This window comes from Gymnoscopelus microlampas (assembly GCF_963454915.1).
Source record: "Gymnoscopelus microlampas genome assembly, chromosome: 9".
Classification (NCBI taxonomy): Eukaryota; Metazoa; Chordata; class Actinopteri; order Myctophiformes; family Myctophidae; genus Gymnoscopelus; species Gymnoscopelus microlampas.
The window spans coordinates 46,010,021-46,022,310 of NC_139946.1; the positions used below are offsets into that span (position 1 = coordinate 46,010,021).

Genomic DNA, 12,290 nt, shown 5'->3' on the forward strand with positions numbered 1-12,290 from the left:
GTCAATTTATGTACTCCTACGGGGTGGGGGGGGCTGTCTGTAGGGAGTGTTGGGTGGGAGGAGTAGGACGAAGGCTCTACGTCCTCCCGGTGGGGGCTCCTCACTGGTAGGTGAGTCAGTAGGATACAACAGCAGTGACAACACACAGTAAATTGGGGAGAAAAGGGGTAAAAAGAAAAAAGGAGAAAAAAAAGAATATGACATACAGACCGGCCTGCTTTTCTATAGCACCGGTTCTCAACCTGTGGGCCGGCGCCCCCTGGTGGGCCGGGATATTGCAGGTGGGCCCAAATATTTGCCAAGACTTTAATGGGAATATAACGTTAATATGTTAAACAAAATGTCATGGTATCTTTTTCCTTTAAAACAAAACAAAAAACCTGTGTGGAGCTTATATTTAGAAAAACTGGATTTGTAACTTTTACTTTTTAAAATATATATCTATCTCTATATTACAATTGGGAGTTGTACGCATGCGCGGCTGTTTGTTTTGCCTGTTTGCCGTGTGTCTCTGTCGTTCATACGGGTCTTACCGAGCCGAGTGCAGCCGACCAGAGCCGAGCGAAAAACGAAGCGGCGGCCATTGAAATATGTCGGTCTCTATGGTCTGTCTCCACTGTAGCCCTTTAGCTTTGTTTTCGCTTTAGTTTTTTCTCTCTTGCACATAGTCAGCCGCGATAATGTCCGTGTACTCCATTAATCTCAGAGCTAGACCACACTAGGTCACCATGGACCCCCAAGGGGTCTGCGATGTTTCGCGTGCGTGGCTAGCGTGCCTGTGCCTCTGCCTGTCTGCAACGGAGCAGCCACGCAGCCACAGGGTTGCCAGGTTTCCAGGTATTGCGCGACTAACAAGCAATGCACACACACAATTCGTGGCCAGGCTACTAGGGGGCAGGGCGCCCGTAGGGCGCACGGGCCTCTTGTGGCTTATATTTTGAAAAAAACTAAACAAATACTAGATCTGGGGGAAACTATGTAGATGCTTTTTGAAAAACAATGTTTGGGGATTGCTGTTATTGATGTATGGGACTTTTATTTTTTAACTGGTTTTGGGGATTTAATTTTGAAAGGAAAACAATGTGAGGGGGGTTTATTTTGAAAAAAATAGGCTTTTATTTTGAAAAACGATTTGGGGATTGTTTAATAAAATGTATGGAACTTTTCTTTTTCTTTTTTTTTAACTGGTTTTGGGAATTTTATTTTGGAAAAACTATAGCTTTTATTGTGAAACATGATGTCTGGAGCTTTCATTTAGAAAAACAATATCTGGAGCTTTTACTTTGAAAAACTATGTGTTTATTAAAGCTGTCAGGGGCTTTTGATAAATATCAACCAAATGAGTGAAGTGCTCCTTTTAGCACAATAAGGTGAGCAAAGTGACCTCATGTGCTCCTTGTAGCAGACGTGGTTCTCAAGGTTGGGTTCGGGGACCCCCAGGTGTCCTTGAGGTGGTTACAGGGGGTCCCCAGCAAAATGTGTTAATATTGCATCAAAATCCACTTTAAGTTGTAACTTACCTTTAGCTTGTAGATCGGCTATTTTCATGTTTTGTTTGAAAGATCTGGAATTGTTTTTGAAGATTTTAATGAAGCAAATATTATCGGGGTCCCTGCCACGAAATATCTTCAGATGGGGGTCCCTGCCACGAAATATCTTCAGATGGGGGTCCGCGACTCTGCGGCCAAAAACGTAGCGATCTAGTGGTCCCTGAAAAGAAACCCCTGCCCTATATAAACCATTTGTGCCTACAGGCTACAGTATATAATCAGCCTTCTCCTCACAATCATGTAATCATCAGTGGTGGAATGTAACTAAGTACATTTACTTAAGTACTGTACTTAAGTACAATTTTGAGGTATTTGTACTTTACTTGAGTATTTCCAATTTCCAATGCGACACATTGTGAGCTTGTAGATCTGCTATTTTCAAACATTTTAGTACTTTTACTTTTTGTACTTGAATTATATCTTGATGCCAATACTTTTGTACTTGTACTCAAGTAACATTTTGAACACAGGCCTTTTACTTGTAACAGAGTATTTTTGTATTGTGGTATTTCTACTTTTACTTAAGTAAAATATATCTGAGTACTTTTTCCACCACTGCTTAATATAAACCATTTGTGTCTATGGTATGTAATCTGCCTTCTCCTCACAATCATGTCATCATTGTGTTTGATTATCTATATTATTGTATTCAATTGATTACTTTAATAAAAACCATAAGCATGAGTGTTTTTATAACTGTTGTTTTGTCCTGAGGAGAATGTTGGATTTCTGTTTGGCTATATATAAGTTATATGTACTATAAGGTTCAACAGTACCATCTTAGGACCAAGATTCAGCTCTACAACAGCTGCGTGAAATCTGTCCTCATGTACGGCTCAGAATGCTGGCGAGTGGTTAAAGGAGACATGAATAAAGTCAGTGCCTTCCATAATGGATGCCTTAGAAAGATCTGCCGAATCTTCTGGCCAAACAAAATAACAAACAAGGAGCTGCATACCAAAACAGGATGTAGAGATGTGGTCCTTGAAATAAAACACCGGCGACTCAGATGGCTAGGCCACGTTCTAAGAATGGACAATGACAGGATACCAAAGGCAGCGTTAAGATGGACACCACCTGGAAAACGTAAGCCTGGGCGGCCAAAGAACACCTGGCGGAGAACAGTTGAAGGGGAGCTGAAAGAGATGAAGCTTACATGGGGCGAGGCACAGAAAGTAGCACAACAGCGAGATGAATGGCGTCGAGTCGTCGAAGCCTTATTTCCCATCCGGGAAGAAGAGGATTAAGTAAGTAAGTACTATAAGGTTAATTTGGTTATATATGAGTTCTATGAACTATAAGGTTAATTTGGTTAGTAGACACTGAGCTTTATTTTGGGCCGAACTGGCTAAACCCACTAATTTAGGACTGGGGACGGGGCGTTGTTATTTTGGGACACCTGCCTTACCCGCAAAACACCTCCACTACCCGTTACATTATGCACAGGTGTGGTTTGGCCGGTACAATGATAAAACCAATCACCGTGCCAGATGTTATAACCTTTAAGAGAAGACTGAGCTAGCCGTTCTCCCCAATCCATCTGGGCATGTTATAGAGCCACCAGGAGGCTGTTTTTTGCAAAACACATTTTTTGACTACTCCTACAAATGTTGTCCAAACATCATGCAAATCGGTACAGCATCTTTATAGTCATTAAACCAAACAGGTGTTTCAGATTTTTCAGATTTCATCCTGATTGGCTAAGAATGGCTTCCAAAGCTTGCAAGAGTGCTCGTTGTTGATGTATAAAATAGAGTTTAAGTGGTTAATGTATGTTTTATAATATAATAATTTATATCTGTAAAGCAACTAGTAACTAAAGTTTTCAAATGATTGTAGTCGAGTAAAAGTACAATATTTGTCTCTGAGATGTAGTGGAGTAGAAGTGAAAATACTGAAAACTGAAAATACTCCAGTAAAGTAAAGATTCCTCAAATGTGTAAGTACAGTACTTGAGTACATGTACTTAGTTACTTTACACCACTGTACCTACCACCCAGCCCTACTAGAGCATGTGGTTTTTCAAAAAACTGTTAGGATTTAGAAGACATTTGTAGAATCCCCAGAAGCAAATATTTGAGTTAAAAATAGGGAAATGTGGGCACCAGGCCTCAGAAGAGTGACACTATAGGGAAATGTGGGCACCAAAACAGAGTGGGCACAAGGCCTCAGAAGAGTGGCACTAGGGAAATGTGGGCTCCAAAACCGAGTGGGCACCAAATCTCAGAAGAGTGTGCACCGGGAGAAATCAAGGCACCAAAACAGGAATACTTTGAAGTCTGGCATAATTTGAACAACGTTCTTTTTGTTTTAAGCAACAATGTACTTAATATTTGTGTATCTTTGTGCTCATTAATACATAAACATTAATTAAAGGTAGGGTAAGTGATATTTTTTGGTTAAAACAAAAAGTATTTTGTTAAAAGGTTAAAGCACTATTCTGATAGTAATCATTTCTATAGAGTGTTTGTTCAGTAACAGGAGCCCGTCTCTCTAGCTCTTTAATAAACAGAAAATACATTTTCGGTAGGTGTCAAAATCTCAGCCAATCAGGAGAAAGTGCCCATTTTTAAGCTTCATTTTTATAGTGTTCCAGTTCCAATTTTGCCTGCTCATTTCTTAGTGTCATCACTTCCAATTTCAATTATTAATCTATATCCTGATTGAGTTCTCTATCCTGATTGGATAAAATTGGAAATGAAACTGAAACTGAAACGAAAATGCATTTTCTGTTTTATAAAGAGCTGGAGAGACAAGGAGACTCCTTTTACTGAACAAACACTCTATAGCAATGAGTACTATCAGAATATAGAGCTATTTAACACTTATTTTAACCAACGGAAATCACTTGCCCTACCTTTAAAGGTTATTATAGTTAAAGGGCAAGACCATTTTGGTAGAGGCCCACGCTGTATACCCATCCCGCCACGATGCTTTGATTGATTGATTGATTGATTGAATACTTTATTTAGAAAGACATGGAAAACAGCACATGGAAGCACAATTCACAATACAAGGTCCTCTAAACTGGATCGCTCATAAAAGCACAATGGCTTATTTAAAATGAGATCCCTGTGCACTCAAATCATGATGACATTTAAGAAGACATAAATATACACTACTATGCAGAACGTCATACAATCAGCTTACAGGTTACTGGTATACAAACAATAAATATGTACAATAGACAGTTTTAGGAGGAGGGGAGGGGGGGGGGGGGGGTAAATAGCAACTCCAAAGGTGGACAAGAAATCAAAAATATTTGCTCCACTGACCAGAAACCGACAATTCAAAACATGCTCCCCATCGACCCACACAGCACGGCGAAACAACTCCCAAAGCCACTCCCCCAGCACGCAAGCGAACACAAACAAAGCCGACCCAGACAACACAGAACATCACCAAACCCAGCACTGTTTGTTTTCTTAATAAAAATGTTAACCTCCTGTAGACCCTGCTATCTTCATTAAAAATATAACCCGGACTGGATCCGTGGATCCGGATCCGGATCAAATACAATATATCAAATAGTAAAATCAGCAGGAAGTCAACATCCCCATTAAAAAAACACAGCACTGGGTTTGTTGATTCCACACTGTCTGAATCAGCCCCGCCTGCGCCCGCCCACGTGCCAAAAGAGCCACCCGGAGAGCCGCCCCACCGCACAACGCAAGCCAACGAGGAGCACACCCCGAACCATCAATCTCCAATCAATGGAGCAACCACCCCTGATCCCCCGTCCACCCCCGGAGCCAGACCATGGCAAGGCAACTACACAACCCAAACCTCTACCAAAGTGGCCCGGCCCCTCATTAACAAAATAAAGAAATATCTAAAACTAGAACAGTATGGGAAGAAAACCAGTGTGTTTCCCTCACTCATCATCACTAGCTGATAAAGCAGCATGTTCTCACTCTCAAGCCGTACTATAGAGTATCAAAGTCCTGACGTTACTCCGTTATCCCCAGGGTCACGGAAGTATTTTTTCTCTTGAAAATACCACAGACTCATCTTAAAATCGCATCATTTAAGAACTGTGCTCCAAAAATAACAGCCTGGTGATTCTGTCAGGTATCTGACTCTGAGTTACATTTGATAATGTCTGTGTTTGGAGAAAAGGTATTCATTTCTTACTCTTTCGATACATTTGTACTTTTTCACTGTCAGTTGATGCTTCCAAGCGGCTACATTTGAGGTGACATTTTACACTTGTTTAACAACATCCCAATAATCGTGCCCACACTGGAAATGAGGAACTGCCGTTCTCAAACCCAAGACGTACAGAGGGTGACGACTCTAAAAACTTTGGACGGCGCGCCGTTGCGAAGTCCCTTCAGCCGACTCAGCACCGTTTGAGTTGCGTACCGATGGGGACACAATCGTAAATCCTCATGTCCCCAGAAATGTCAAATAGTGCCGTATGGTCAAATCTGTCCCCAGCCGTTGCCTGTTTGATGGCAAGAGTGTGAGAATGCAGTAGAAGATGGAGGGAGGGAGAGAGAGAGAGAGAGAGAGAGAGAGAGAGAGAGAGAGAGAGAGAGAGAGAGAGAGAGAGAGAGAGAGAGAGAGAGAGAGAGAGAGAGAGAGAGAGAGAGAGAGAGAGAGAGAGAGAGAGAGAGAGAGAGAGAGAGAGAGAGAGAGAGAGAGAGAGAGAGAGAGAGAGAGAGAGAGAGAGAGAGAGAGAGAGAGAGAGAGAATAAGAGGAGGTGTGCTCTTTGTAGCGGATCAGGTCTCTAAAACACATGGAGCTTGTCTTGCTGGGTGGTTTCCTGGTCATCGTCTATGATCAAGAGGATCATGAAGGTCCCGAACAGGGCGATGGCGGACAGGAAGTGCCAGACGTCATGGTGGTCATAGAAGGACAGAAGGAAACAGTCCTTGTTGAGTTCACGAGACTCTGCCGGGGTTTTCTCCCAGCTGCTTACGTGGGAGACGAAGAAGATGAGAGCGAATACCCACGCCACTGCGGTGAAGATACTGATAATGGCCAACTTCAACCACTTGTAACAGTCCTTGCACACACACTGCAACTCTTTACTCCGCAGCTTCATGATGATGTAGTAGATGAAGTAGAGCAGCATGTTACAGATGGCGATGATCAACAGGTGGGAGGCAAACTCTTTAGGTCTCTTTACTAAACCAAGGACAACAAGACACCAGTTCACTATGTTCCCTATCAGCAGCAGAACCATGCAATCAATTAACGGGTGTTCTTCTCCAATGCAACGTTTAACCCTGCAAAGGATTCCAGAATCTGGTGCACATGTACATGCACCTGCGCACGCACACGCACCCTGCTTCCATTCTCGGCTCGTGTAGTACAGCTGTATGGTGAGGTAGAGCATGGCCAGGATATGGATTGATGAGAAAATACTCCAAAACACCCACTCTCCAACTGGACCGCCTTTGTCAGAAAACTCTCCCAGCACAGAGCTGAGGACAACAGCAGCCAGGAAGGCGTAGGAAAAGTGGGCGCTGGCGGTGATGTCGGGGTGTCTCTTCTGATAGAGTTGCAGCATACTCAGCACTGCTATCATGTACATGAAGGAGGTGTCGAACTGGAAGTTGGTGTCTTTGGGACAGACGTGGTAGCAGCCACTGAGCACGCCTTCCATCATGAGAGCTGTTCCCATGGTGTCCCAGAGAGAGGGTGAGCACAAAGGGAGTTGTAATAACAAATGTCATGCCGTCCTGTGAGATTAACAACCTTCTGATAGCCAACGAACAGCTGGACGACAGGCAGGCCGTAGAACACAGCGATGGTGATAATGTTCCAAACATATACATGGTTCTTGCTGACAGTCTTCTTACGTTCCTGGCTCAGGTCAGATACAAGCAAGAACTCCTTTTCACCTGGAGACTCCACTGGAGACACTCCACTGGAGACCACTGGAGACTCGGCTCCACTGTCTGTCTCTTCTTCCTGGTCTATTAGGGTCTCCAGATAGCCCACCAGGATGGTGAGCAGGTAGAAGGAGAGGAAGATTCCAACACAGAACAATATGCCATTCGTATAGTCCCCCGACTTGATGGTTTTGGACACCACCACCTGCACCTCCTTGGTGCGTTCCCCGGCATTGATCTGACTATTGTCCCCGCAGTCCTTGTCCTCTGGCTTCACCAACACCACCACGTAGAAGCTCGAGTTGGTAAAGTCGTCCTTCCGCACAATCATGACACCTCTTTTGGTGATGGTCTGGTACCTTCCCATGAAGTTCACATTGGTGTAAAGATCATACACAGGGCACTGAATATCCTGGATGGACAGGACAGCGCAAATCTTGTTCGTCGAATTGACATTCACGATCACAGTGCTCACATTCTCAGGAAACACGTACTTGAAGTACTGTGGCTCGGAGGGTGAAGCAGTGAAGTTGAATTTCTTGTTTGTCTGCAGAGTGAAGCTGACAATGCGGCTGACATTGAGCTGGTAGCGAATGGCTTGACTGGATAGGGTGGACACGTCCACAAAGAATGTACGGTGCTCCATTTCCTCGACCGGAGCCAGGCACAAAGTCCGAGCCACGCGGGCATATGAATGTGTCTGTTTGGAGCCTCTGAGTTTGAGAGGCACCTGGAAGGAAATAACAGCCTGCTTCTGCCGCACATCAACAAGAAGAGGAAATCTGTTGTTCCCCTGTGGCAGCACCTCCACGGACACACGCAGCACCTCTGACACATCTTTGAGGACAGTGTGTTTGAAAGTGAAGATGGTTTGGTTGGTACTTGTAACCGAGTTAGTGTGTTCGAAAGTGAAGATGTCATTTTGATCAGTGGAGTTAAAGACTCCTCTGATCACAATCGGCTTGTCTACTGCCCCTGTGCTGCAGCCAAAACAGATCCACAGTTGAAGAACAAACCCGGGTCCAGTCCACCATGGTGCAGGTCCTGAGCGGGTCTTCTTGAGTCCAGATTGCCAGCAGCCCCTCAAATCCATATTGAAACAAGGTCTATTAAAACGAATATAAGGCCACTAATACAATACAAACATACTCTAACACTTCTACATGTAGGCCAATAGGTTATAAACCGTCAGTCGCTCAGAGCTCGCAATGGAAAATATCAAAACACTGATGCCTGCAGGACACTTCGTACTGATCAGTGAGCATCCACCCTATTTATTATGGGTTTGGTCTACCCATGCGGGTGTAACATTCTGTTGATTAATCTTGTTAATCAGCAGAATCTGTTGACTTGGTACTGTCTTAGATGACGCAACTCAGGCTCCAGCACTGTTATTTAACAGTGGCTACTGTCCCCTACTGTCGATCTAATCAATCAACTCTCTCAACACTCTCATGTGACATGTACAAAGTCCCCTAGTTTCAATAGTGTAGTCACAGCTGTAGCTGTGAATTGCATATATTTGTACAGTACTTATTATGGCTGAATATCCTGAAACATTCTGAAAATAATATACAGGAAGGTGCTAGAAGGCCACATGTGCAGGTAACATGCCAATACAAACACCACAGTTACATCATAATAATGGATTATTCTACATTCACGCCTATATTTACTTTAGTGCCACAGCCATTGTCCTGCAATATTCAACAATTGCTTGGCTAGCAGCTCAAACTTGGCTGTGCCTGTGTGCACACGCACGCACACACGCACGCACAAACTGGCATTTCAAATGTCTAGCGTCTAACTCCAGGCACCACATGTCCACAACTGAAGAGAAAACTCATGAGTGGGAAGTATCTAACCCTTGGTTCATTTCAGTCGGAATTCAAATCAAGCAAACTGCAAGGCATATTGCTGAATGCTTTCTGTGGCGCATGGTGGTATGCCTTAGAAGAGCAACACTCAGAACAAGCATCAGTGTCACAGGTTTTTATAGCTACCCCAAGCATCTTCTGAGGCTGATATGGGTACCGGAATTATATTTCCGTTGTGTAAATTTACTGGCAAATTGATGTCAATGCTTGCCTTATTTCTCCTCATAGATGGAGGCAACACACACGCACGCGACCGCACGCACACACACACACGCGCTTGCTCTCTCGCTTCGCCTTTCCAATCTTTTTTCTTCTCGTCTCTGTTTTTCCGCTTTGCTCTCCTCTATCCTTCCTCTTTTCTCCCCTTTTCTCTCCTCTCCTTTCATCTCTGTTATTTAACAGAGGTAAGTAGGCCTAAGTGATATATTTTGGTTAAAACAGAAAGGTTTTGTATTAAAAGGTTAAACCACTGTATTCTGTAATCCTCGCTATAGAGTGTTTGTTCAGTAACAGCAGTCTCTCTGTCTCTCCAGCTCTTTAATAAGCAGAAAATATTTTCAGGTAGGTGACAAAATGTTTTCACTTGCATTTTCTCTTTAAAGGTAGGGTAAGTGATTTGCATTGGTTAAAATAAGTGTTAAATAGCTCTATATTCTGATAGTACTCATTGCTATAGAGTGTTTGTTCAGTAACGGGAGTCTCCTTGTCTCTCCACCTCTTTATTAAACAGAAAATGCATTTTCGTTTCAGTTTCAGTTCCATTTCCAATTTTATCCAACCAGGGCAGAGAACTCAATCAGGATACAGATTAAACAAGTGAAATTGGAAGTGATGACACTAAGAAATGAGCAGACAAAATTGGAACTGGAACACTATACAAATTAAGCTTAAAATGGGTACTTTCTCCTGATTGGCTGAGATTTTGACACCTACCGGAAAATGTATTTTCTGTTTATTAAAGAGCTGGAGAGACAGGGAGACATCTGTTACTGAAAAAACACTCTATAGCAATGATTACTATCAGAATATAGTGTTTTAACCTTTTAACAAAATACTTTTTGTTTTAACCAAAAAATATCACTTACCCTACCTTTAATAAAGAGCTAGAGAGACATGGAGACTCCTGTTACTGAACAAACACTCTATAAGAGTAGGCTACTATCAGAATATAGAGCTATGTAAGACTTATTTTAACCGAAGAAAATCACTTACCCTACCTTTAATTGTCCCCTTTCTTCATCTCCTGACTATTTTTCTCCTCTTTCTCCATCATGTTCCTCTGTTTAGCTCTGTTCTTGTTTCATCTCTCCTCTTCCATCCTTTGAGACAACACTGTCCTGCAAGGACGCTCCACTGTCCTGCAAAGACTCTCCACTCTGGAGGGTCTGCAGTAGGAACCCTGGTCCATCTCTCTGGAGGGTCTACAGCAGTGGGAACCCTGGTCCATCTCTGTGGAGGGTCTGCAGTAGGCAGCACAGACATGCTGTGCAGCCAGTGAAGGCTGGTCAAACTGTCATCAAATGGAGACAACATTGTTGCACTTGCCATGTTCTCAGGTGAGTGTGCAGGAAAGACTAGTTTATATGGTGTTAAAAAGTCTTCTTTGGGAGATAATAGAGAGATCATAGGCAAGGGATAATGCATGGGGAGGTAGTCATTATTGAAATTTAAAGCCCGACAGGGCGATTAACCACCGAGGCGCAGCCGAGGTGGTTAATCGCCCTGAAGGGCTTTAAATTTCAATAATGACTACCTCCCCATGCATTATCCCGCTTATTACACGGCTACTTAATAAATACATAAATACATTTACCCAAAAGTAACAACAAAACGAAGTATTTCCTTGCTTACGGCAATGAAAGTATTCCATAAGTATTGGGCTGGGCGGACAAGTTCGCCTCGCAAAAACAAATGACGAAATGGAAAAAAACTCGCCCCAAAACACACTCGCCCCCCATTCTATTTACTGCCGATTTGCCTGTAATACCGCCGGATTTGCCCCGGGGCGACTGTGTTTTGGGGCGAGCGTTTTGGTATTCCCCCGTTGTTGTGCCACGATAAACAAGGAAGCGCAGTGGATCAAATAGAATGACTTCTCGGTTATTGCATCGTCTATTTCTCACTTCAAATGTTTTCAAAAACATTCTTGAGAGCAACGTTTAGGTGTAAATGACATTGTTTGTTTGTTTACATGGCTGTCATGTTGGATAAAGCATATAACCAAGCAGCACAGGTTGACATGAGCAGGTGTTCTGAGTCTCTGATTACACAGCGGTCCGTTATAGAGCTCATCGGTCATTATCCAGAAATAATGACCGATGACTGACCAATCAGAATCGAGCATTCAACCAAGCCGTGTAATAAAGAGAGATAACAGATATAGAGAGAGAAGTAACACACTGACTGACACCTGTTGGTGCCAGGGACGGATTAACCCCAGCAAGGGCCCTGGGGCCGCCAATTTTTTAGGGCGCCCCCTAAAAAAGGTGGGGGAAAAAATGTTTTTTTGCAAAAAATGTTTTGGGGGGGCTAGTGAAAATTACAGGTATGGTGTGTATGATATGACATCCTTAATCATATTCCATCATATATGGAAAGGCCCCAGGAGCCCTTGTCAGGGCCTCAAACCCAGCGAGAATCACTGCTGTAAATACAGAGGAGGGGCCCACACATTTGATGTTTTATCAACCTATACATTTAATTTGAGTAAATTGTCGATGGCAGCGCGGTCCAGTTCCATCGAAGGGCCCCTAAGAGCCCAGGGCCCTGGGGCCACGGCCCCGGAGGCCCAATGGCTAATACAGCCCTGGTTGGTGCTCAGCTTTTATAGCAAGATTTAGAACCCAGAGCAACCAATCCCAAGAGGCCAGTCAGTCTAGACACGCCCCCTCGCCTTGCGTTTTGTTGAAATGGGCATGTGTGTGTGTGTGTGTGTGTGTGCATGTGTGTGTGTGTGTGTGTGTGTGTGTGTGTGTGTGTGTGTGTGTGTGTGTGTGTGTGTGTGTGTGTGTGTGTGTGT

At 43.5% G+C, this 12,290-nt stretch overlaps 1 protein-coding gene across 1 annotated transcript; it reads right to left on the bottom strand.

Moving 5' to 3' along the window:
• Window positions 1-6,228: 6,228 nt before the first annotated feature.
• On the bottom strand, window positions 6,229-7,165 carry LOC311051563 (SID1 transmembrane family member 2-like; the record flags this gene model as incomplete). The annotated part of the gene is made up of 1 exon (XM_084066142.1): window positions 6,229-7,165. The coding sequence occupies one exon, from the start codon at window positions 7,163-7,165 to the stop codon at window positions 6,284-6,286; it is 882 nt and encodes a 293-aa protein (XP_083922268.1). The 3' UTR covers window positions 6,229-6,283.
• Window positions 7,166-12,290: the final 5,125 nt, after the last annotated feature.